This window comes from Corythoichthys intestinalis, chromosome 22 (assembly GCF_030265065.1).
Source record: "Corythoichthys intestinalis isolate RoL2023-P3 chromosome 22, ASM3026506v1, whole genome shotgun sequence".
NCBI classification, from domain to species: Eukaryota; Metazoa; Chordata; class Actinopteri; order Syngnathiformes; family Syngnathidae; genus Corythoichthys; species Corythoichthys intestinalis.
Window position 1 is genome coordinate 23,949,810 of NC_080416.1, and position 27,861 is coordinate 23,977,670.

Genomic DNA, 27,861 nt, shown 5'->3' on the forward strand with positions numbered 1-27,861 from the left:
TTGCGCACAAGCAATTAGAAATATTCCGTCATAAATATGTATGAACGTGGGCTATCCATCCGCACATTCCATTTTCAAAGTTTTGAACAGTACATTGCCAAATCTGTAACAATTTATTAAAGCGGTGTTTGTCCAACAAATTGTTTCCATCTGTTAGGACATGATGTTAGCTGATGCCCTTGGGAATGAGCTGGCTGTGGCTCTGCTGTCCTCTAGCGGCCAAGAGTCATAATACACCCTTCACGTACTTTTTGTTTGGTTGTTTTTGGTAATCTGATTTTTACTGATAATGCGTCTGAGAGTTTTGCACATCTGCCCATCACAGTGGCGATACTTCCACATATTAACCACCCAGTATTTGGTTCAGCCACCATTTATTTAGTTCAAGAGTGAGGAAAAAAAACACTTTGAAGCATCAGACTAAGTACAAGCATGTCAAAGCCAAAAACTGAGCAGAAATGTTGCTGTTTTTTTTTATAGGGGAAAGTGAAAGTTCTTGTCATTTGCGTTCGTTTATATATGGAAAGATGATTAGAAACACAAGCGATTGGTGTTACGAGTGTAGTCAAGACACCAAATTTAACGCATTCCTTAAGGCACCAATTTATCATTCAGATTTTTTAAATCTAAGAAAACATAACAAAATAACCCCAAAAAAGTATTCTGTTTTCAGTTGTGTTTAAAGGTTGCTCGCTAACATTACAATCAAGCAAGATTTGAAAAAAAAATAAATAAATAAAAATACAATAAAAGTAAATACATTGCTGGCCAAAAGTATTGGCACCCCTGCAATTCTGTCAGATAATGCTCAATTTCTCCCAGAAAATGATTGCAATTACAAATGTTTTGGTATTAATACCTTCGTTTATTTTGCTTGCAATGAAAAAACAAAAAAGAGAATGGAAAAACAAAATAGATCACTATCATTTTACACAGATCTCCAAAATTGGGCCGGACAAAAGTATTATCACTAATACTAATACTGCCTAATACTTAAAGAAATAACTGCAAACAACCGCTTCCGGTATCCATCAATGAGTTTCTTACAATTCTGCTGGAATTTTAGACCATTCTTCTTTGGCCAACTGCTCCAGGTCTCTGAGATTTGAAGGATGCCTGCTTCAAACTGCCATTTTCAGATCTCTCCACAGGTGTTCTATAGGATTCAGGTCTGGACTCAGTGCTGGTCGGTTCTCCAGTGCTTTCTCTCAAACAATTTCATGTGCTTTTTGAAGTATGTTTTGGGTCATTGTCCTGCTGGAAGACCCATGACCTCTGAGGGAGACCCAGCTTTCTCACACTGGGCCCTACATTATGCTGCAAAATTTGTTGGTAGTCTTCAGACTTCACCATACACACGGTCAAGCAGTCCAGTGCCGGAGGCAGCAAAGCAACCTTAAAATATCAGGGAACCTCTGCCCTGTTTAACTGTGGGGACCGTGTTCTTTTCTTTGAAGGCCTCGTTTTTTTCCTGCAAACTCTATGTTGATGCATTTTCCCAAAAAGCTCTACTCTTGTCTCATCTGACCAGAGAATATTCTTCCAAAACGTTTTTGGCTTTCTCAGGTAAGTTTTGGCAAACTGTAGCCTGGCTTTTTTATGTCCCTGGGTCAGAAGTGGGGTCCTCCTGGGTGTCCTACCTTAGAGTCCCTTTTCATTCAGACGTCGACGGATAGTACAGGTTAAAACTGTTGTACCCTCGGACTGCAGGACAGCTTGAACTTGTTTGGATGTTAGTCGAGGTTCTTTATCTACTATCAGGACAATCTTTTGTTGAAATCTCTCGTGGGAGGTTGGCCACAATGCCATTGGCTTTACACACAGGAACATTCAGGTCTTTGGAGATGGACTTATAGCCTTCAGATTGCCCATGCTTCCTCACAATTTTGCTTCTCAGGTCCTCAGACAGTTCTTTGAGCATGGGGAAAAGAAAGAAAACCAATGTGGTACACACAAGGACACAGGACAGAGGTTGAGTCAACTTTAATCCATTTTAACTGGCTGCAAGTGTGATTTAGCTATTGCCACCACCTATTATGTGCCACGGGCAAGTAACAGGTGCTGTTAATTACACAAATTAGAGAAGCATCACATGATTTTTCAAAGGGTGGCAATACTTTTGTCCGGCCCATTTTTTGAGTTTTGTGTAAAATGATAATGATTTTTTTCCCCATTCTCTTCTGTGTTTTTTTCATTGCAAGCAAAATAAATGAAGATATTTCTAACAAAGCATTTGTAATTGCAATAATTTTTTTTTAAATGAAATTAAATCATTTTTTGGGAGAAATTGAGCATTGTCTGACAAAATTGCAGGGGTGCCAATACTTTTAGCCAGCAGTGTCAATAGTAAGTGGTTGGAAATTTTTCATTGATTACGACTGTTGGAATATGTTGTTGACTGAAACACACACACACACGCTGACATGAGGCTAATCATGTGTTTAAATTACAGAATGTACAAACACAAGCTTCCAAACTAGTGATTAGCCACGCCGCGTCCTGAATTATAACCGCAGCGTTTTGTGACCATCTATTACATCGTCGTTCCTCTCTACCGCTAATTGACCACATTAAAACAATAACTTGCCATCGGAGCGATGTTATAGACGCCTTAAGTCTAGGTTTACTGAAATAAAGCACGCAAATTTGACACTTAAGGGGCATGAAATGGATGGTGTGGCGCTGTAACGCCGTTAGCTTTGTAAATAAATGTGCAAGCATCAGATTCAGTACATTACAGTGCTTAACATAAATTAAATAGTCGGTTCAAACCAAAATGGTAGACTTCCTGTGTCTTTTTTAGCAAGGCTCCTTGAGATTGGAGGCGGTGCCCGTCAATGGCACTCTATGATGAGTTTTCACTGGTGATATCCCAGTTTAAATTTTTGTTTTATGGTAACTCGTGTCAAATCAAGATCGCATTTTGTGTGTCATTTGTGCATTCTTGAGACTTTTTTGTGGGTCTCCTCATGGTAAACATGCCTACTCAATTTCAGGTTACCAAGTGGTATTTGCCTCAGGGTCTGAATTGTCTAAAAACTGAAGGAATTTATCACTACAGAAACATGATCGGGTGGCAGTCTAATACATCTGTTAAGCACTGTACAGTATATAATTTCAACACAATGAAAGCAGTGATTCTTGCAAATAAAAAGGTAAGAAACTTAATTACATTGCATATTTGTTGCCGTAGAAATGCTCTAAAAGCAATATTCTAAACATTCTAAACTATGATCAGTTATTATTCAAATTGGAACCGCCTCGATGTTGAATGGTCACCCTCCTCACGGGCGTTTGGTCGGCCGCTCGGTTGGCCACCAGTTCCTGGAGCTGCAGGGCCCCTCCTCCGATGAAGCAGAAGGCCGGGCACACCGGGCCTGAGCAGTCCACGTGACCCTCCCACAGGGGGCGCAGGGAATGGGCGTCGTGGAAGGCCACACGGCCTTTCTCGAAGTCGAGGCATACGCCCAGTCGGGGTGGCAACGGATAGGTGAGACCCACCGGTGGGGACGGCCCGTTGCCGTTGGGGTCTGACCGTTGGCCGTTATGGTGGTGGTGGTAGCTGTGCTGGGGCAGATAGAGCTTCCCCATGCCCATGGTGAGGAAGCAGAATGGGGGGGCCGAGTCCACGCCGTCCTCTGCCCCACTGTCATGACCGCTGTCTGGGTCATATCTGCAGGGGGAAGTCGTTCACAATTACTACAAAATATTATTACAATTATTTGGGGGCTTAATAAGGCGAGTGTAATGCAGGTAGTCCTTTAATCGAAGGATCGAGGGTTTAAAGCTGAGCACATTGTTGTGTACTTGGGCAAGACACTTCGCGCAACTTACCATCTGAAATTTGTGCAAGAGTGAGTCATTGGTGTAAGTCAGAAGGGATGATGGTGCAAATTGGCTGCCTCACTTCTGTCAGTCTGCCCCAGGGCAGCTTATATCCGCATAGTGTGGAGTTAATAAATAATGTAATGTAATGTGTCGTGATAAGTGCTGTGTACAGCCAGTAGTATAAATCTGCATGAATCCAAGTTATTATAATATTAAGCATGACAAAGATTTCCAGTTTGACACAAAATTAGGTTGATAGATTCTGCTTCGAAAGACCAAAAAGTCTCAAGGACTCATAATTCATTTTGAACGGGATGTGGCCCGTTTTGGGTCGAATCTGCATTTTTAGACTTTGATAATAATATGGTTTTTAACATTAATTCATCAATTTTAACAATTAAGGAAAAAGGAAGTCAGCCATTTCTGTTTGAAGCAGACTTATAATTTGTTGGGATGGTAATTTGCCTTTGGGCAACATTTTCTGATTACGCTTTTTAATGTGGTTGGAGTATGCTGTCAATCTTTGATGATGATTTGAAGTCCTTTACGTAACACTAGGGATGTCCCGATCAAATATTTTTGCACCCGAGTCACCTGATTTTGAGAATCTGCCGATACAGAGTCCCGATCCGATATCAAAAATGGTTGGGTTTTTTTGTTTTGTTTTTTGTTGTTGTTGTTGAACAAAAATTCTAAACATGTTTCTGTCCCACCGTGTCTCCTTCATAATGTGAATTATCATTAAAACAGAATCTTCTTCTTTTGCTTTTGACCAAGCGTCTCTGGCAAGATCAAAGTTACAAACCTGTCAATCATCTTTAAGTACCAAAAACAAGCTGGACAGTTTGGCCACACTACTTACCAGGAGGGAGGGTGGGAGGCTGTGGGATTGTACAAGCATGAAGCAAAAAAAGTATATTTTTTCTTTAAAAACGCGATCCTTCTCACCCGATTCCGATCCTCTGAAAAATTGTACGATCGGCCCGATTTACGATGACATCATAGGCAGAGTTTGACTTTCGTGGCAGGGGGCAAAACATCTTGATGGTCCTGAAACGCGCGGTCAGCAATAAAATTAACTTACAAGATATATGCTTGGTTAGTAGCTTAGCCCATGCTCATAAATACAGGCATCCCAGCCATGTGGGGGTGGGTGTGCGCGCGCGTGTGAGCGCTAGCGTTTTTCTGTGGAGAAGTAGACGCCGATTTTTGCATTGTGCGGAGATATCCAATTTCATGCCAAGTTTTTCCTGTCACTCACACTCTTGTGAAACGAATCCTAACTGTGGTGAGTGTGAAAATGGCGGCAGGCTTTTTGACTAAATATTCCAACCAGGAATATTTATAATCATACACTGGAAAATGAGCGTGTTTTTGTTTCCCGTCATCTTTTAGGGGAATTCTAAATCAGGCTGCTTAGGACAGCTATGCTTTTGGCCAAGGACGTCATCCATTGAATATGGTACGCATGGTTGTGGCTCTGTTGTACAATTAGCGTTTTTAGTGGGATAAACTGAAACCCCGCTCACCATTTTGGCGGTGTTCTCCAGGGTTTCATGGTCCACATATTCAATCATTAGTTCTTGCTCAGTAGTTGTTGTTGCTTTTGAAAGCTTAGGTTTGAAAAAAATTACGTATATCCATCTTGTTTCTTCTGTCCTCAGGTGGTTTTGGCTAAGCAAAGCAAATGGCCGTCTCTAAGGTGCTAGTTACATGATCCGTTCGAAAATTAATTGTGACCCATTATAAAAATACTTTTTTGTTCATTTCATTCATTTTTGTTGTTTGTTTTATTGCTTTACAATTTTTATAGACAACATTTTACCAGCAAAGTCTTAATTTTAAATTCATATCCTGGAAAGTCAATTACATGCAATGACATTTTCTGCCGGGGGGCTGTATTGGGCTATGCATGCCCGCCCCCCCTTTATCTCCGTGGATGGATGACGTGATCAGATAGGGACATCCCTTCTTAACACTATTTACATATTAGTACCTCTATCAGTGTTAGATTTTGTGTTGGTTCCCTCCTAGTGTGTCCCTGTGATTGCCCATTGATTTCACCTGTTGTACCTGCTCCTAGTGTATCCACCAACCAAATGGCATTTGAGGAACACAAGGGCTTGGACGGCAAAAACTGTGGAGAACAAACGCTGACGAGCACACGGGCATTGACAATGACCCAACAAGGAGTGAAAAGAAACTGGGAGCTTATATAGACACAGAGACAAGGGGTAACGAGACAACAAGGAACAGATGGGTGACACAGAAGGATGCAGGTTGGCGGATACACTAGGAGCAGGCACAACAGGTGAAATCAATGGGCAATCACAGGAACACACTAGGACGGAACCAACACAAAACCTAACAATCAGTATCTTGGACAACAGCCTCTGTTTCACTTGGAATCATATGGATTTCTTCTGCTAGTTACTGACCGGGGACTGGCCATGTCTTCCGGTAGATGAAACCACTCCTGCAGTTTGGACTCTAGACCAACACCAACCTGGAAAGACAAAGGATTTGATTTGTGATAATGTTAAGGGTTACAGAAACCCCCAACAGTATGTCTTACCTTGACGAGATAAGAACCAGGCTCTACTGAGCATGCCCAATAGTGTCTCCCCTGGGTGATGGCCACGTCTCCAACCAAGAGGTCAGATGTCAGGTGACAAGAAGTGAGCGCGTGGTCGGCAGCCTGTAGCAAGGAAAGACCGGGGACGCTGCGGGCCGCTCTTTGCTCCTTGCTGACCACCAGGCGGTCGGCGTGGAGACCCCAGCGAGAGTCCAAGTAGAAGTTAAGCACTGGAAGGCGGACGACGACAGGAAGTCAGGGCCCGGGGGATAGCAAATGAAGGGAAGATAGGAGGAATCGGGTGTGGTACGGCACTATACTTGGAGTTAGGGATATTAGTACAGTGGTTCCTTGAAATTTAAGTTTTACTTTGGTAGGATTCTACTTCCTGTTTCTGTTCAATGAATACTGACTTAATAGAATTCTCTTTTGAATAAAAATTATCCCTTGATACGAGTTTAACTCGCCCCTTTCACAAACATATCCGGTAAATTCCGCGGGATTTACTCACGTCATTGCTTTCACGCATGTAGAGATATCCCGGGAATGACGCGGATTGGACACTTTCAAAGACTTGTCCCATGTTGCCCACTGGCGCTCTCTGTGCTGGGAGGGCTGCTGGCGCAATTTTATAACCCGGACATTACATCATTTTTGGTCGCCGTCGGCTGTCACAATGTTGGTCAAATCGTGTTTTGTTACAGAGACTGTTGTGGGAGCCTTCCTGACGTCGTAACTGCAGCCAATTCAAGCTCATCAAGACTGTATTTAAGCCCAGGCGATCCAAGAGAAGGCTGCCGAGATGTTGACTTACTGGGCGCCATTCGACACTTTGTACTCTCGAATTTTGTGCATTTGTTAGCTTGTTCGTCTGCCGCCGTTTTTTTTTAAATCCCCTACGTTGTGCTGGTATTTGAGTGTATTTGTTTTGTTGTCTTATCGGCTCTCTGCCTACCGCTTAGGTTAGTATTATTGATCAGCGTCGACCTACTGTCACGGACCCATTGTGTTATTCCCACTTTTCCGAGATCGTGTGTATGTGAAACAATATTTTATTCATGCTTATAAAACACATAACTGCTATGATACTATATTCATTTGTGAGACTGTATCCATCGTGTGCCGCACATACGTATATTCCTTTGAAATTAGGGCTGTCAAACGATTAAAATTTTTAATCGAGTTAATTACAGCTTAAAAATTAATTAATCGTAATTAATAGCAATTCAAACCATCTATAAAACATGCCATATTTTTCTGTAAATTATTGTTGGAACGAAAAGATAAGACACAAGACGGATATATACATTCAACATACGGTACATAAGTACTGTATTTGTGTATTATAACAATAAATCAACAAGATGCCATTTTCATTCTCTTAAAGCGATCCATGGATAGAAAAACTTAAAAGATAAATGTTAGTACAAGTTATATAAATTTTATATTAACACCCCTCTTAATCTTTTCGTTTTATTAAAATTTGTAAAATTTTCAATCAAAAAATAAACTAGTAGCTCGCCATTGTTGATGTCATTACACCATGCTCCTTCCCCAAACCCACAAAATCATTTGGACCCAAGCAGCAGCCGAGGGCGCCAAACAACAAGTAACAAGCGGACATTACACTACTGTCATTTTAATCTGAGCGGGGCATGTGCGTTAATTGTGTCAAATATTTTAACGTGATTAATTTAAAAAATTAATTACCGCCCATTAACGCCATAATTTTGACAGCCCTATTTGAAATATTACATTTTATTTCTGTCATCTTCCTTATCTGATTTGACACCCTCTTGTCCAAGGACAAGCTCTGGTTCCAAGGCCAGGCTTTGGATGTTTTTCTGTGGAAGACCACCAGAGTTGGGCAGTAATAATCTTCATTTGTTTCCGTAGAAGGTATCGTTTCATAGTGAGCAACGCCCTTTCAACAAGCATATAGAGCCTTGACATGAGTATTCTCATTGTACTATGGCGTGATCACAGCGCTTGACTGGATCACACCATTTGTACCCTTGATATATATCTTGTTTGTAAAGTCTTTGAAGCAGGCAATCCTTGGCTGGATCTGATTAATTTCTCATATTTGAGCTATCGACTGATACTTGTCTTGGGGTTCAAAAGTGAGCTTCCCTGACAGTGTATTTTTGTTTGTATTCAATAAACACTTGAACGCATCCCTCCGTTGTTTTGTGCTTTAAGGTACAACCTTGTTTCCGCAGTTGCGGACCCTAACATTGGCAACAAAATAAACCACACATTTCCAAAGATGGACGATGGAATCTCTTCCTCAGCTCTACGATCCAGTAGCAATTTAATTTCGTTATGTTTTCAGTTTAATTTAGCTACTGTATTTCCATCTTGGTATGTTGATAATTGCAATGTTTGTTTACCGCTTTTTTGACTTACTTTACTGCGAAGAAAGAGGAAGTGATGATTGGCCCGCCATGATATTTACGTCATCATCGATCGTGCTGCGACCCGGGAATTTAACGCTTGCTTTCACATACACTTCGTCCTGGGAAAGTCCCGGACATTATACGGAGATGCAATCCGTTAAATGTCCGCATAATCTCCGTGTCAGTCGACCCGGGAAATTGCTTTCATATACAAGGTTTTTGTGAGTATGTGAAAAGGGGCTACTACTGATTGTCCTAAAATTTGGTGTACGTTTCTATTGTGACAAGGGATATGAAAAATTCAACAGGAAGTTAGCGGGCGAATTATAAGGCGCATCCTTTAACCGAGCCCTTCTTAAGAAATTGCCAAAATGAGCTCCAATCAACTGTCTTCTGCTGATGAAATTAGGTCAACGGGTCAATCAAGCCATGCTTGAAAACTATCAGGAAGTGCTGTTTTGGTTCAATTCCCGGGCTTGCACTTAAATTAACTCTTACTGGGGAATTTACCCAAATCAGGACAGATCTAAAATTTAGCCGGGAAATTCAAGGTACCACAATCAGGAAAGCAAAAGGATGTCGATCATTATACTGAGCACTCGGGGAGATGAATCCTAAAGGTATCACGTGACAGAAGTACAGTACATAATTTTTTTTCACAAGCAAATACAATTGACAGAAGGATCATATGCAATAGCAGGAAGGGGAAAACAACAGCGTTACAAGGAGTCCCTCAAGGAGCCCCCAATTTGAGAAAAGCGGAATCCAAACTGATTGTTAAGCCCCAAGTCTTAACAATCTGCAAACCTCATCACTGTGGAGACACATCTCATTACAGTGCAAAAGATGGAAAAAGCGGCAGATGCATGGAATGACCACAGTGAGAGCAAGGAAGGGATCATCGTATGATTGGGGGGGCACCCGAGGAATGAATTCTTACGTTCCACAGGAAGCGTGTAGGTGTGTTGGCGGCATGGGAGGAGCGCTGAAGAGGATGACAAGCTGTGAAATGTAAATATCACATGAGAGAGAGAGATGAGGAAGTACAGGAAGTGGCAAGTGCATGGAAAAAGAATGTGGTGGTAAGCACAAAAGAGAGAGAGAATGAATTACAAACTGTTTACCACAGCTCGAAAGGTTTGTAGATGACTGAACAATGCCACCAAATGTTACATACTTTAAACTGATAAAAATTATCAAAATGTTTCAAAATGTACATTTCCAAAAAATTAATTAAAAAACAAGTAAATCAATTAAAAATACAATGTTTTTTCCTGTAAAATCTCATAAAATGGGACCTAGTGCTGTAATATATGATGTAAAATTGTCTATCAACATTTTAACTGTCTATCGTCATTATCCCCATAAATTGACCTGTTCCTTCAATGCACATTTTAGCCAGCATATGGCAACTAATTTGCATTGACTTGCTACACTGCTGGGATTCCAAATGCCGTCGTAGTACCATAATCGGCCTCAAGATGTCCCTATATCCACTTAATAGTTCGCCAACCGTATGTGAGTAATGCAAGCAGGACAATTCTAAATAGCAAGGCATATAATTCACACACAATTTGTTCCAAACTCAATATTAATCAATTTATTGTTAACTAAAATATGCTAACTTTATATACAGCAGTTTTTAATTTTTTTATCTTTACATTTCAGCAAAATATGTATACTACAATCCTGCTTATGTTTATCCTGGATAGGTTTAGTTTGCAGCACTACTTGTGGCAGGTCAGTATAATTTCAGTTTAAAATCAAAGTAAGTATGGGAAAAGATGTCATAATTGTGGCATAATTTTTCACCAAATAATTGAAAACATACTATACTCTTATACTGTCACATATCGTGATAAAAAATAGCACATATCGTGATAGATCTTTTCCATATCGCACAGCACTAATGAGACCTGTAATGACAGAAATTTTTAAAACGTCCCCCTCACCTGGTGCTGGAGGGGTGTGCAGATACACCTCCTCGCTGTAGTCACCATAGCCTGCCTTGTTGCAGCCCCTCACCCGCATGACATATACGCTGTCCATCTCCAGCCTATCGATGACGGCGCTCGTTCCGCTCACCTCGTCCAATCGCTGCCAGCCCCAGCGGGCGGCAGCGAGCCCGCCTCTGTTGCCGCCCCGGGATGCACTCCCTGGCACCACTCCCCGCCGGCGGTACTCCACAGAGTAGTGCCAGGCGGGTGCCGAGTCTGGAGGCAGGCGCCAGCTTAGGTAGAGCTGGTCATAGGCCAGGGAGTGCTGAGTGTCCAGGACCGGGGCTAAAGGAGCTGTTGAAAACAAAAAACAATGGTTCAATTTAACGTATTGGCTGCCATTGACCGAGCTAGACATCCGATTCATTTCGACTGGGAGAGAGCGAATGAATCATTCGCCCCACTCCCAGTCAAAATGGATTGGCTATCTAGCGCCATCAATCACACTGAAATGTGACCGTTTACAGCAAGGCCTGCCAGTTTAAATGAATTGGACGTGTCTTGTTGTCTTTGGCAGACAATGATTTAATGTTTTATCTAAACAGTAATTAAATAAAAATACCAAATCTTTCCAATTTGGGCACATTTCTTGCACATCGATCAGCACTAATCCTGGCCCATTCCTCTCTACAAAACTGCTGTAATTCAGTCAGATTGCTGGGATGTCTGGCATGAATCGCTGTCTTTAGGTCATGCCACAGCATCTCAATGGGGTTCAAGTCTGGACTTTGACTTGGCCACTCCAGAATGGATATTTTGTTCTTGTGAAACTATTCTGAAGTTGATTTACTTCTGTGTTTTGTATCATTTTCTTGTTGCAGCATCCATCTTTTTAGCTTCAAATGTCTGACAGACATGTTTTCCTGGAAAACGTCCTGCTAAATGTTTGAATTCATTCTCCCATTAATGATTGCAAGTTGTTCAGGCCCTGAGGAAGCAAAACGGCCCCAAATTATGATGCTCCCTACACCATGCTTCACGAAGGGAATGAGGTGTTGATGTTGTTGAGCTGTTCCATTTTTCTTCCACACATGATGTTGTGTGTTACTCCAAATGATTCAACTTTGGTTTAATCAGTCCACAAAATATTGTGCCAAAACCTCTGTCTGTGGAGTGTCCAAGTGCCTTTTTGCAAACATTAAACGAGCAACAATGTTTTTTTAGACAGCAGTGGCTTCCTCCATGGAATCCTCTCATGAACACCATTCTTGGCCATCGTTTTACATTTTATTGATGTGTGCACAGAGATATAAGACTGTGCCAGTGATTTCTTTAAGTCTTTAGCAGACACTCTAGGGTTCTTTTTTACCTCCCTGAGTATTCTGCGCTGAACTCTTGGTGTCATCTTTGGTGGATGGCCACTCCTTGGGAGAGAGGCAACAGTGCCAAACTCTCTCCATTTGTAGACAACTTCTCTGACTGTCGATTGATTAACATCCAGACTTTTAGAGATGGTTTTGTATCCTTTCCCATCTTTATACAAATCAACAATCCTTGATCGCAAGTCTTCAGACAGCTCTTTTGACCGAGCCACGATGCACATCAGACAATTCCACTCATCAAGACAATTCTCACCAGGTGTGTGCTTTATAGTGGGCAGGGCAGCTTTAAACCACTCATCAGTGATTAGGCACACACCTTAAATAGTTTTTTGTTAAATTTGGTTTCAATTGCTTTTTAAGTCTCCTTAGGCGGAGGTTTCACTTACTTATTTTTCCCACTTCTGTCAGTGTTTGCATGCTATCCTCATTAAAATATGAAAACCTATAAATGTTTGGGTGGTTTTAGTTCAATCAGACACCGTTTTTACATCTGCGTGATTTTGACAAAGATCAGATCTCATTTGATGGTGATTTTATGTAGAAATGTGAGGAATTCCAAAAGCTTCAGATACTTTTTCATACCACTGTATATAAAACGGATTGAACTTTTTTGTATTACAGAATATTCGAAAATAAAATGTAAAATACTTTGACCAACAGAGTAAATATTTACTGCTCAAAAGCTATAATTCAGTTAATAAACCCTAAATATTCATTTCAATGAACACAAAAATTAGTCCTTTGTTTTGAAGTCACCTCGGATAAAATTGAGTTCCGTCAGAAGTTTCAGTTCTTTGGAGACGTCCAGCTGAAAATGCCTGAACGATGGATCAGCGGCTAGGGTAAAATGCTGTAGGTTCTCAATCGCCTTGCTGAACCTGGAACAGAAACTAGTCTTAGTTTCAAACTTTGCTGGCATAACGCTCCCACATTGAAAGACAGAAAACAATTCAAAAGGAATCCGACCAAATCTTGCAGCCAAATTTGTCACTTGCTGGGTCTTTGGCCTCCAGAGACTTTCCTGTGTATAATGATACGCATCTCCACAAAATCTGACTTTGCTAAGAGGAGCTGTCTTCAGGGTCTGTTTTTTTAAAACATTCCAGATCCTAAATTTCCCACTTCAAACCAAATGGCATATTTTCCATCTCTTTTCAAGCATGCTTACGTACCTCCCTCATTATATTTCTTTGCTTTGGCCTGAAAGTCCAAAACGTAATCCAACTAAAAAGTAAACCAAAGCCAGGAAAGGACCCAAAATCGTAGCCAGAGAACAAAAGTCAGTTTGAGTTCCTTCCAAGCTACTTTAATAGCGCACCTGTTATGCGTCTGGCGAGCGGCCTGCACGAAACAGGGCTGGTCTGTCTCCTTCAGCAGCTCCTGGGTAAACGCGACCAGGCCGGCGTGCTCCATCAAGCTTCGCCGCTCCGCCACTTGAGCGGCCAACGCCTCACCACGCTTGTGGCGCGCCGCCTCCAGCGCCTGGGTGAGCGAGGCGTGGCGCTCGGCCAACGCCGCCGTCAGGTCTCTGATGCTTTGGGCCAATTGTTCACGGGCCGATACGCTGTTCACCTACGTTGTTAATAATAATTTATTAGGAGTTACTTTTTGGAGTACAGAAACGGCTAGGACGACGTCATCGGCTGCTAAGGACCGCAATAGACATCCAATTACTATGAACTAGGTGACCTTCAGTGCCATTGATGGTGAAGGATGTCCAATCAGTTTTGACTTGGAGAGTTGGCAGTGATCATTCAGCTCTCCCAGTCAAAACGGATTGTCGTCTAGTGCCGTCAGTGGCAAACGTGAATTAAATGAGTGCCCTATTAAGTGTTAAATCATAATAGCTGAATTTCTTTGGTTTTTCAAGCATAGTTTTGGGAGATTTTATAGTTTAACATTTCAATCTATTCCGTAAAACTCGCATTAGTGGCTGAAGTTCTAAATATTCCAGGAAGCACTTTCAATAATGCTGCAATTATGAATGACATAATACAGCCTCTGTTACCGGAGGTAACAATTTTACTCAAGTAAGACTAGCGTTACTTCAAAAATAATATTACCGTATTTTTCTGACTATAAGTCGCACCTGAGTCTAATATGCATTAGCCCAAAAATGTGTAATGAAGAGGAAAAACACATATAAGTCTCACCGGAGTATAAGTCACATTTCTGGGGAAAATTTACTTGATAAAATCCAACACAGAGAACAGATATGTCATCTTGAAAGGCAATTTAAAATAAAAATACAATAGAGAAAACAACATGCTGAATAAGTCTACAGTATGATAATGTTACATGATGCATGAACAACGAAATGCTAACGTGGCCGGAATGTTAACGTAACATAGCTATTAAGAGTTATTCAGATAACTATACCATAAAGAACATGCCAAACCATCAGTGTCACTCCAAAACACCAAAATAACATGTGAAATGATATAATGTGTTAATAATTTCACACATAAGTCGCGGCAGCCAAATTATGAAAAAAACTGCGACTTATCGTCCGAAAAATACGGTACTCAAGTAAAAGTAAGTTATCCAAAAAATGTACAAGTGAAAAAGTATTTGGTGAAAACAATAATCAATTAATGAGTAATATTGTGAGTAACTGCTTACGATGCTTGATTTTTTTTTTTTTTTAAACAATGGTATTTTTTCTTTCAGCAGTTATCTATTTGAACTGTTATTATTATACTGTACTATAACATATTACAAAGCCACATTAAGCCAAAGAAATTACAAAAATTAATTATTGAATTCCGGCGAGAGCGAAAAAATCTACAGAAATGAAGTATCATTCATGCAAAGACCATGAGTGCCCTCAAGTGAAAAAATATATTTCCTATTATGAAATTAAAAGGATCGTATCTCTTGTTTTCCGTGGTCAATTGGTGCCAAATAAAAACTGGGAGCTACCTTACGTTCATTTGAGTGTTGACTTCACAACGTACGAGATCTCTGATCGTTTGTATATTGTGACTAAATATTGCCATCTAGTGTATTTGTTGAGCTAAACGAAATGTTTGAATAGAGTTTGTCCAAAGTCTGAGTAAGATTTATGTGTATTTTGCATAGCTATTTTGATTGGGAATGCCAGTTCTCTTTGCATTGAGCAATTTTCTTTTTGTGAGCATTATTTTTGGAGAGATAGCAATATTATCTTAGTGTGCTTTCACTAAATGATACTGTAGCGACTTAACTGTTCCGACCAAATGCATGATGGGAAGTTGGGCAACCATGACTGTCAGTGGTGATTGCAAATGGTATATGTTCTGCGTTGTGTTCAATGAAGCGTAAGAAAAAGATCATCTCCTGTCATTCTTCCCCACATCGCTCATCTCCTGTCATTCTTACCCACGTCGCTCGCCACAAAAGTTATGCATGTTGTGAAAGAGTTGCCAAAGCCTATGCCAATTAACTGCACAGCAGGGGTCGCGTTAACCGAATATTTTCCGTCGTTGACCGGTTTTTTAAAACGGTGACGGAAAAAACTGAAGTCCATCCGTCATTTTGACAGGTTGCAATTCACACCCACAGGGTGGCAAGTGAGCATATTAATTAGCTATTGTCTCTCTTGATGCATGACGTCGTTGGCCTTACTCGGAAAAATGTTAAGGCAACTGAGTGTTTGCCTTGCACGGCCAGACTGTTCTCCCTGTATTTTTCAAACACTGAGAGAAAAGTCTGGGACACAGCCTCTCGAGAAGGTACAAAATCAATCGACGAATCAGGTTTGTTTATTTGCGTGACGTGTTCTTCACGAGCAACGTCACTCTTGCGTAGTGATGGGTCCAGTGATACTAATGCGCCGGCGCGCGCGCCGAGCTCATGGAGCAACCCCTGCGTCGGTGCGCGTATCGCTACAAGAAAATCACGTGACCGATGCATGAACTCATTGAACTGTGTCGACACAGTCATGACGCGGCAAACTGGTTCAAAAGGAAGCGCGTCTGTCAACGCGAGGGAGTTGCTGAAACAGTCCACATCTCACGGTTACTTCCTCGTTGTCTACCTGCTGTGGAAATGGACGTAAGACAGGGAAAACGCACTTGTCATCATTCATTCAAAATACAATTAATTTTAAGGTAAAGCTTAGTTTATTAGTGTGACGGGTGCATGCGGGTCCGTCGATTGCCGTCCCTTGTCTTTAAACTACACACCAGTGTTTGATCCGCTAGCATAGTGGTCAGAGCAAGCGCCTCTCGTCCCAACACGTCGTGCGCGTGGGTTCGAATCCTGGTCAGATTGCAATTATCGGGTCCTTACGCGATCCCCAAAGTTTTGATTTTACTATCAAAAGTTATTTTTTTGCAGGTGAAATGTCGCATTTGTACTTTGTATATGACTAACCTGTCATATAAAAACAGTTGCCACCGCCTCATTGCTGAAGCATTACTGGCCAAGCATGAGAATGAAGTTTCTGATAATCCCCAAATAAACACAGGTATAGAACCATTCCTTTTATTTTCACACAGTCACTTTTTTGGTAATTTATTAGAAATCTGTAATTAAGCTATAATTTATTTTTTTGTCCACTTCAATTTCTTTCTGACGGGCTATGGTAGCACTTAGATGACAAAGTGGGGAGTCAAGGAGGAAATGCAACTGTAGATGAAATTGCAAAAGTGCAACGATGCATGGCTGAGCCGAACATGGCACGCAATGCCGATTTTCTTCGATACTGGAGGAGCCAATGGATATCTTATCCAAACCTCTTTCAACTGGAAATTCTTGTGCATGCCGGCATTGTTGGTTCCATGCGAGTGTGTTGTCCACAGCAGGCTTGTTAAAAAAAAAAAAAAACAACAACAACTAAATTTAAAAACAAAAAAACAAAACGGTTTTTGAATAAAATTTTATCAGAAAAAAAAAGTCCACAGGCATTCCTTATTCACCCATTCATTATTACTTACATTTTCACATTATAATATATGTTCACACGATGTAAAGATATGGACTAATGCAATATGAATGCAAAGACTTAAATGATTTGATTTTACATGCTATGTCATCAATTCAGTGTCAGTCTGTCAAGTGGGTTGCCTGTAGGGTTTTTTTTATGTCCAGCAGGTGTCAGTTTTCAATGACACAGTATCCACACTGTGTCAACACAATGTGTCACTGTGTCGACACGCTTCATGAGGTTTCACGGACCCATCACTACTCTTGCGCGCCGAAAGTCGTCTCTAGAACAACACGGATGGCGAACGGGAGGGCCGAGAATATGTTCCAATCCGCGGTAAATTCAGTTTTAAATAAACTAAAACACAACGAGTCATTGACAAGTCTGTCTCTCGCTAGCCATGTTGAATAAACTCCGTTCTCCTCGTATGTTTACTTCCGCACGCAAGTCCCTCGTCCTGCCCTTGTCGCTCTGCTAGCGGCACGTCTGCCCGTCGCTGATTGGTGGACTCCACTGTCTGTTTGCCTCTTGTTAAGTGTAGAAAAGGCTACAAAGTTATGTGATTGTTTGCTTAAGATGTTCACAGTTGCTTGTTCAATGCCTTCAGCATCATTTGATTCCCACATTTGGCTGACGTAAATAGGTGAAAAGTTGGATTGCGCATGCACCTTACCAGAATGCGAATGTCAATAGTAAGAAAGTCACGGGTGGATGCACGACATGAGCGTGCGTCTGATTGTGTGTTTGTTCATTGCTGTGCGTAAATGCAAAGTGAGTATCACAAGCAGCATTCATATTTACGTAGACAATTTGTTATGATTACCTTTTGCTGTTGTTATGATAGTTCGTCCGATTGGTTTGCGTGGTAGTCCGTTAGCGTGTTGCTATGCTGCGATTCTAAAATAGCGACAAGTTGCGGCATAGCGCACCGGAAGTGAAGTGAATCCGCCTTCACAATAAGTGCCCGAAACCGGAAGTGCTTAGCTGGAGCGTAGAAAATAGTTCAAGCTTAATTTCGAATATTCCATCTACATGTTTAAATGTAATTAAGTTGAATTTAAGCAATGTATATTTATTTGTTTCTTTGGTAACACTTTATAATAACTATCCGTTTTACTAGTTAATAGATCATTAGTAAACTGTTGATAAATGTTTTATTGTTGATTTGTGAAGTATTTGTTAACAGTTTGTTAAGCATTTACAGGGTGTTCTTAACCTGAAACACAGTTTTTGTAGAAACGTTTCAAGTTTTTATGTGTAACGTTTGGCATTTCTATCTTTTCAGGTTAAGAAATGCCGTTCAGTTCAAAAGAAAAGCCATTTTGATAAGGCATTTTGCAGGCAGCGCTCATGTTGCAGATTTATGAAATTCTGCCATAGAACCAAAAAATATTTGTACTTTTCTTTGTATATTTAACCAATAAAACTTATGGCCTTCAACATAAAGTGTATATAGTTTTATTAAGATCCATCAACTAGCATGGGCATTTAGAATGGGGTCAACCATATTGGAACACCCTGTAAATGCTTAACAAACTGTTAACAAATACTTCACAAATCAACAATAAATCATTCATCAACAGTTTACTAATGATCTATTAACTAGTAAAACGGATAGTTATTATAAAGTGTTACCGTTTCTTTTCATGTCTTTTGTACAGATAAACCACACACACAGATACACACATATATACCCACAAACGCCTACTCAAGAATATAACCATTTCCACATCTACATGGACAGTTGGGATGAATGGACTGTATAAAGTTGATTTAAGAGGATTTGCATTAAAGAAAAAGGAGAAATCCAGCCACCTGTCCAAGTGCCGTGATTGCCTCTACTTTGAGTGGGCCTTAAGTGGTGTTTGGCCAACACACTGACGTGAACACAGCTAAAATCAACCTGAATCAGCGAGAATCCAGTTTTCTCCACTACATTAAGCTTATTCGGACAGAATATTAATTAAAAATGAATGAAAACTAAATACTATAGAATATGTCATTATTATCATTTTAAAAATGTAAGTGACTGGTAAAAATAGATTATGACCGGATTTTTATGACACTGTCAGTCAAAATGACAGACAACGAAAAAGTCTAGCGCAACCTCTGCTGCACAGTCCTATGAACGCCTGTGTCCACTAGCGTTTCTCTGCCTCTTATCTCTCAATGCGCAAATAAACGGCATCATTGTTATCGGTTTGAGGCATTGCATGGGCGGGTCATTCCGCGCATGTGTCAAATACTTTAACGTGATTTATTTTTAAAAATTAATTACCGCCCGTTAATGCGATAAATTTGACAGCAACTAGAAAAAAATTGTTTGTTGACGAAATATTTTCATTATAGTCATCGTTGACGAAAACAACACTGAGTAGAATAGAATGGTAAATGTAACGACTAGCGTAGCCCAAAATAGCGGCGTAAGAGTAGCGTGTCTTCTTCACAAATCTACTCAAGTAAAAGTGAAAAGTATGGCTTAGCTATTCTTAGAAGTTCATTTTTCTCAAAAAGTTACTCAAGTAAATGTAACGGACTAAATGTAATATGTTACAACCCTCCTCTGACTGTTGCCTATAAAATTTTGCATCACTGGGAAGCTTTTCAAGTACCCAAGTAGTGGTGCTTTTATCAGTAAAGCTTGATATAACTGCATTGTTTTTCATCCATGTTCAACAATATTTCCTGCGTGTATGCTCTGTCTGTTAATCACCTCAGTCTGAGTGATGGCGCTCTCCAGCTGTGTAATCTGAGCCAGCACTGTGTCCTGGTTGGATAGAATGTAGTTCATCTCCTTTGTAATCTTCTCCTGTTTCCGCCCCCCAAAAAAATCAATCAAGAAATGAGGCAATTGCAGGGTTTCGTGTCAAACGTTGCTTCGGCTAAATCATTTTGTAATACGATAAAATGTAAGTGATAGGGAATGAGCCTCTGGTAACTGATGTTATGGATTGGTGTGTTTTCAGTGATTAACTCTGGTTTCACTGGAAAATGACACAAATGGGTGATTTGATCATTTGTAGGGATTGTTGCACCTTTAGGGCTTGATAAGCCTGGGCCACAGGCAGGATTTTGTGGCCCGTGTGTACACGACGCAGTTTGCAGAGCGGACAAAGCAGCCGTTGACAGGACCTACAATAGAATTGCAGTTTCTCCTGGTCGTGCTCCGTACAAGTTAAAACCTGAGGAAAGAGACGCAATCAGACAAAGAATAGAAATACCGTAATGCACCATACACGGCATACTACCTTTGGTCTGAAGTTGAGGGTGGGGAGTATATGTTCGTGCTGAGCCCGCGGAGTCCCCCACGGGTGGTAGAGCTTGAAGCACTCGTTGCAGAAGTTGGCCCTGCAGTCACCGCAGCCCTTGGTGGCCTCTAGGGCTTGGGGCGGCTTGCAGAACTGGCACATGATGGCTACGCTGCCTAAGCTCACCGTGTGCCTGTACCTGATGCCGCAGCAAATGGTAAAAATGGGTTGTTTAATTAGGCAGAATTGTGTAAAAAACATATGCCATCAAAGTATTTAAATAAGTCAAATTAGTAAAGAGCAGAACCTGAGATGTTTGTCCGCTTGGGATAGCTCAGTGCTTCTCATTATTTTCTGTTAGGCCCTCCACCCCCACCCCCCAGGAAGACGTAAACGTTTTGCGCCTCCCCCCACATAAATTATTGCTTATAAATTATTAATATAAGTATACCTCTGCATAATATTGTGTCCTTTTTAATATTAAAGAAAAATATATAGCTCAACTTACAATAAAGTATAGAAAAGACTTAAAGTGCATCACTTTGCCTAAATTGAAAAAATAAAAAAAATTTAAAAGTCACATCCAATCTGTAAAAATACATTCACGGTACATTTTTTGACCATTTAATAGTGAAAAAAATTTTTTTTAAATAAAATCAATCAATAAAAATACATTCAAATAACCATTTAATTGTAAAAACAAAAATTAATCGAACAAAAACAACAGTGTCATTGGACAGTGGGACAGTTTTTATTTTTGCTATTTTGCACTGAGCAACTTGGTATGCCACCTTATATGATGCTAACATTGCTCGCTGGTTTACTGATGTAACTCTGCGAAACAAAGCGGGACGATTATTGGCAATATTTGGCACGTCTTGGCTGAAAAAAAATCAAGTGGCTTATCAATGTGAGTGAGGTCCAATGTTTATAAGTGACATCTTGTTTGATGTGTCTTCCTGCTGTCCGTTGCAAAGATTTTTAGACACAGACAGGTCTTTTCTCGTCTCCTACTGTATTAAATGTCAAAGCCAGACGCTACATACGCTTAGTCATATTTACTCATCATAGCTCGTCATATCTCCATTGCTCTTTGCTGTGTGCTCTTCTTTCGTTCAAAAATACTGTGCACAGTTTGAAAATTATACATTATTGTAGTATGGCAAAAAAGTAAGTTCCCCGAGGTCACATGCGCCACCCCTGAACCTTGAATAAGCCACAATTGTTCTCTTTTACTAAAATATGTTATTAGAAACGCATAAAATGTTGCCATTGATTTAAAAATCTAATAATATTTAGTACCGTATTTTTCAGACTATAAGTCGCACCTGAGTATAAGTCACACCATCCATAAAATGCCCAACGAAGAGATAAAAACATATATTGGTCACACTGGAGTGTAAGTCGCGTTTTATGGGGAAATTTACCTGATAAAATCCAACACATAGAACAGATATGTCATCTTGAAAGGCAATTTAAAATAAAAATACAATAGAGAACAACATGCTGAATACGTGTGCAGTATGATAATGTTACATGATGCATGAACAACGAAATGCGAACGTGGCTGGTATGTTAACGTAACATAGCTATTAAGAGTTATTCGGATAACTATAGCATATAGAACATGCTAACAAGTTTACCAAACCATCAGTGTCACTCCAAAACACCAAAATAACATGTGAAATGATATAATAATGTGTCAATAATTTCACACATAAGTCGTCCCAGAGTATAAATCGCACCCCCAGCCAAACTATGAAAAAAAAAAAATGCGACTTATAGTCCGAAAAATACGGAACATGTTTAGACCTACGGAGGGTGCCATGTTTTATTCGCACAATGGACGCTCGGGGTGATGACGTAGTTTGTCACTGTCACTAGACCAGGGGTCGGCAACCCTTTTAGAGCTGCCCTAGTGGCTCTCTGGAGCACTGCCTGGAGCGTTTCAAAAATGTTTGAAAATGAAAAAAGATGGGAGACGGAGATATATTTTTTGTTTTATTATGGTTTCTGTCGGACGACGAACGTCACACAAACAATCTTAACGTTTTCCAATGCTGTAAAAATGTGTACAATAATTATTACATTTCAACTTGGGCTGTCAAACGTTTAAAATTTTTAATCGAGTTAATCACAGCTTAAAAATTAATTAATCGTAATTAATCGCAATTCAAACCATCTCTAAAATACACCATATTTTTCTGTAAATTATTGTTGAAATGGAAAGATAAGAGACAAGACGGATATATACATTCAACATACTGTACATAAGTGTTTGTTAATTATAACAATAAATCAACAAGATGGCATTAACATTAACATTCTGTTAAAGCGATCCATGGATAGAAAGTTCTTAAAAGATAAATGTTAGTACAAGTTATAGAAATTTTATATTAAAACCCCTCTTAATGTTTTCGTTTTAATAAAATTTGTAAAATTTTCAATCATAAATAAATTAGTAGCTAGCCATTGTTGATGTCAACAATTACACGATGCTCACGGTGCTTAAACCCATAAAATCAGTCGCACCAAAGCGCCAGCAGAGGGAGACAAAAAACACAAGTAACAAGTGTGCGTGACACTGTGCTGTCATTTTAATCTGTTTGAGCGGGGCATGTGCGTTAATTGCGTCAAATATTTTAACGTGATTAATGTAAAAAAATAATTACCCCCCGTTAACGCGATAATTTTGACAGCCCTAATTTCAACACTTCTGTCAACAAAGATTTGTGTCATAGCTTGAGACGCACATTTATATCAGCAGGGCGGCTGTTTGCAAACAAACTGGCGGCCATATTATGGGACATGGATTCCACAGAGTAAAAGAGGGGGGGGGGGGGGGGAACTAAGGAAACTTCTACGTTTCTTCAACTGCATTCATTGCCAATGCGGAAGGATTTTCTGAATGTTTGCTGTGTAGCGAGAACTTGTCAAATCACAAAAGGAGTAATGTGGAAAGACAATTTCGAGGGAAGGCATACTACTTTTGCAGCAGCATACCCAGTAAGTGCGATTGCATTACTTCTGGAGAAATTAGAGGAGTGCAAAAATAGATTTTAAAAGTGGATTGCAGCTCCAAACTCCACTACTGCTGCAGGTTTTGTTGCAACCCGGGATAAATAAAGCATGGAAAACCATTCACAGATGGTGACTGGTAAATGCAGGAGTCATTTATCAACATATCAGAACACCTACTAGTATTTGCAGACTTCAAAAACAAAACCGAGATAATACAGAAAATCAAATGCATGCCTCTCGCACTAAGACAGTGAAGCAAAGGGCCATAAAAATGGCAGGCAACTTCACCAATTAGCAAATAAAGGACATTAATTCAGAGGCAGAATACCAACACATGCGCACGTCAGTTAAAAACGGTGAGCACTTATTATTTCTGTTTTTATTGAGTCTTTTATTACCTTTTCATTGCCTTTAGTTTAGTATTAGTATGTTCTGTCTGTATGCATCTAAAAAAAACAAGCTGAAAGCGCACGGTAGTACTTTGGGTGTCAAATTCGCCTCTTGTAGACGTTTCGCCGGTATAGCACATTCTGGCAGAACACCGTTTTTGTACTTTGTACTCTTGTCTCATTTCATCCCGTCTTTCCAGTTCATTTTGCTTTTGCTGCTCGTTATGTGAAATATCGACAGAGCTGTCATGCTCATTATTGTTCCTCTCTGGTTCAAATTGAAAGGGTTGAACCAATGGCATGTTTATGTTGCTAAAGTCATACTCTGGAAGCCCGGCAGCGTAACCATGTGGCGTCACCGCCCTGCGACGTCAACAACGATGGTGACCTAATAGTTAAACTAATTTTGCTTGATTGTATGAAAACGAAAACATCGAGAGTGGGTTTAATATCAGATTATTTTAACTCATAATCATGTTTATCTTTTAAGAACTACAAGCCTTTCTATCAATGGATCCCTTTAAGTTTCGCCCCTGGTACTCTGTGGGTTGTGACATTAACTTGACTCACTTCACAAAATCTTTTTAAAATAGCTTTTCATTTCCACTCTCACCAAAAGTTTAAAGAATAATGATTAAGTAAGTGAATTGAAGGAAAAATGTATGACAAAAGCTACAGGTGACATTCTTAGTGTGTGTATTGGACCAACCTCTCTACGATGCGCTCCAAGGTGAGGTTCCGCAAACAGTCAGTAAGGCCTTTCTCGCCTAGTTCCACGTCGCGGCCACATGGCACGCAGGGGAACATCATAGAAAGGAGCGGGGCCTCCTTACGCCGTCGCCCCGAGTAGCCCGGTGAACGGGGCATGGACGGCGAAGGCGGGTGGGGACCTCGACAAGATGTTTTACATTGAATGTAATGCAATAGAGCAAAAGCAGGATACTGGTCCAATATAAAAAAACAAGAAATGAGCGCTCACCTGCCCGGAGAACCCGGTCGATAGGCCGCTGTTCGGCTTTCGGCGTGGGCCTGCGCAGCTGCCGCGGGGAGCGCATGTTGGGTGTGGAAGCCGGTGAGTTGGGCTCGGCGGGGAGGTCCGGGGGCGGGTATCCGCTGGCCACCAGGACCTCGCAGGCGCACATGAGGCACACGCTGTGGAGGCATGGCAGCACCACGGGCTGCTTGACAATGTCCTTGCACATGGGGCAGTGTAGCTCATGCTCAAGGCTCTTCATGTTGGACTGGAGATAAAATATTTTAAAAATCATTGGTTGGAACCAGGAGATGTCTCTTTTATTTGACAGTACAGACTGTGGAGAAAATAGCTAAGGCTTAACAAAAATGCAGGAAATGTGACCGTCCTGTATGTATTGACTTTTCAGTAAGGTGCAGCAAAGTGGCGACAGCGTTACAGGTCATCACTCTTGTTAATAATGCATAAAGGGCAGATATGAATCATTGATAATAGAGCCCAGCTTTCCATTTGCAGCAACAAGCTTAATATAGACTCTCACCAATATGGACATCACTTCACAAGTTTTGTGAGTGAGTATAGCAAAGTATACACAATATTCCCATAACTCGATTGAGGGTCTGAGATGCTTGAATAAATACAAACCTGCCACCAGATTTTACCGATGACAAAAATCACAAATGTTTCTAAATCATTATATATCAGCCGATTTTGAATGCATTGAAATCATGCCCTGTTCAATTTCCAACAGCCAATCAAATACAACGGCTACATGCTGAAAAAAATGAATCTGTCGCATATTTGCTACTGAAGCTATCCGACATTCTAGCCAGACCACCAGAATCGCTGCAGCTGAACCACCGGACCCGCCCCCCCGGCGCAGATCCATCGAGTCGGGCCGGCAGGACCCGGCAATCCGGCCAGAAGGGCAAACTCCGCTCGTTCACCTTGGTCTTGGGCTCACCAAAAACAAGTTGACAATTTATTCAGATCGACAGCGATCAAAATGGCAAGGCGAAATAGAAACACTCAGGCGTGGTGGTAAGGTCACCCTATCACACGTCAACAAAAAGGTTCCTGAGAAAAATAACAACGTTAGTTAAACATTCAGTCTTTTGAAGGCTGTCACGGGGCGGTCCGTGGGCAGGAAGAAGGGTGTGTTTGGGATTATTGTCTGTTTGTGGATTGGACAGGAGGAGTCGGGAGTTACTAATGTCCGGGCAACGAGAGTTGTGGATTTTGCCACCTCAGCGTCAAAGGGGCTCTTGGAGTCTTGTCAGTCGTGTAATCAGTTGGATATCGGGCCTTCTCTGGTGCTCATTGTGTTGGGACAGAACATCCCGCCATTTGTTCTCGACTGTCCAAGAGAACTGATTTCGAGAGTTGGGCACACATTGGGCTTCCGTGATAAGAGGGCGTGATGTATCTTTTATGCCCTATATTCTGCTTGTTTTCCTTCAACTATGGTATAATTTCTATTTATTTTATATTGGGTGTGTTAGAGTAATACAAACAGTACCTTTTCTCGTAGGCTATCTCCATCACTACAACTGTAACATTACTACATTATTGAGCCGCCTGGTCAGCACATAGCTTTTCTACATGGTGACAACGGGGCGCTCTACAACCCCTGTCCACCTGCTGACTATCAAATTGAACTTTTATATTATGAAAACATCCTCTCGCGCACACTCAACCAACAAAAAGGCACTCTAAACCCCATGAATGATCACTGCTAGTTCTCCCATTTCAAATGGATTGGATGTTCATCCTCATCAATGTTAGCCATTGAGTTAAATGCTCTCTCGTATGTATAACTAAATGCGTGGTGACTTTTTGACATTTCATGTTAATGGTATGCCATGAGATTCAATAGAGTGACTGCTATGTAGGACATTTTCAAGGGCGAAAAGAGGATGAAAAAGCGGAAACAGGATGGTCAGCGAAGGCCTGTCACCACAACGTCACGAATGACAACGGCTGACATCATGAGTTTAAATCAAGAGTTGACATGCAAGAACGCTCATGACGGCACTCCATGCTGCACGGTCAGCACATTTAAACAGCACACTGGACAAACGACTAGTCTAACAAACGCATACAGGCCGCAGCTAGTAATAAAACCAACCTGCATCATCGTAACCTCCTTTCTCCATTCACCTCTGTCTCCAATGTCATCCCAATCTCTTCCTTTCTCTTTCTGTCTCATTGCTGCTAGAATTTCATCAATCCTCACATGTTGCGTCGCATTGTAAGCATAGGAAGCTACTCCTGCTTTACCGCGTCCTTACCTTCACCTGCAGGAACCTTGGCACCATGATAGTTCACAGACGCGCACGCATGTTCGACGCAACGGCTTCACGAGGGGAGGAGGAGGGAGCTGGGAGGATGGATGGGGAAGGGGGAGGGGTGAGGATAGCCCCATTAATAATATATACATTTATTAATATCTATAAGTAAATCCCATTAGCAGACCGTTATGTGATAGCAACAGAGGTGTTGTACGATTGTTATTTTAAGCCTCCTTTCACCGTGGTTGACGCAGCATCCAGCTCTGCTGTCACCATGGCAACGAGCATCCCTTGGAGACGGTACATTCTCGACACACGGGCTGCAGCCATTTTGCTTTAAAATTGATAAATGATATAAAATGACAATTCATATAACCAACAAAACATACAATGTATATTTTGTCTAAAAAAAAGGCTGCTGCTTTTTTATCTCCTTTTTTTTTTTTTTTTCCCCAATGTAGACGATTACAGGTATTTAAAAAGGCCCATTACTAAGAAATAGGCATTAGAATTGTATATATCCGATAAAAATAGCCTATAACATTGCATAAATTTAGGATACTAATGTATGTTTACTCACGCTGATGCGGACCAGAGCGTCCATATTCGACGTGGCTGCCTTCAAATCCATCACGTCCATGTTCTAACAGCTTGTTGAAAACATCTGCCAATAAAGCTGCCTGTAATCTGCCATCGAGTATGCACGCACGCGCACCAAAAATGAGAATCTTCCGCTTTCCTGATAACGTTATCGTTCAGTACATAGGCTACATCTTTCCTAAAATATAATGCAGTTGGGGCGGTCTGGACGTAAAGCTACCTTCCACGAGAAGCCACGCCCACTCACAAATTGAACCAATTGCTTATGGGATGATTCATTTTGATTAGATTTTTATTATTATTATTAAT

General features: G+C 40.8%; 2 protein-coding genes across 4 annotated transcripts in view; one reads left to right on the top strand and one right to left on the bottom strand.

Moving 5' to 3' along the window:
- The window catches only part of LOC130910502 (protein S100-A1-like), a 73,509-nt gene that overhangs the window by 42,042 nt on the left and 3,606 nt on the right, over window positions 1-27,861 (top strand). The gene's annotated exons all lie outside the window — the stretch shown is intronic.
- trim46b (tripartite motif containing 46b) lies at window positions 351-27,774 on the bottom strand. Of its 3 annotated transcripts, none has more exons than XM_057827868.1 (12): window positions 27,533-27,774; window positions 24,668-24,929; window positions 24,398-24,578; window positions 20,279-20,477; window positions 20,066-20,212; window positions 19,744-19,839; window positions 13,440-13,693; window positions 12,878-12,999; window positions 10,755-11,093; window positions 6,404-6,633; window positions 6,267-6,334; window positions 351-3,673 (listed from the first exon to the last, which is right to left on the bottom strand). In XM_057827868.1, the coding sequence occupies exons 1-12, from the start codon at window positions 27,590-27,592 to the stop codon at window positions 3,235-3,237; spliced, it is 2,397 nt and encodes a 798-aa protein (XP_057683851.1). In that variant the 5' UTR covers window positions 27,593-27,774; the 3' UTR covers window positions 351-3,234. The 3 variants fall into 3 exon arrangements, with proteins under 3 accessions (XP_057683851.1, XP_057683852.1, XP_057683850.1); XM_057827869.1 differs by lacking the exon at window positions 27,533-27,774 and adding an exon at window positions 26,953-27,298; XM_057827867.1 differs by lacking the exon at window positions 27,533-27,774 and adding an exon at window positions 26,790-26,941.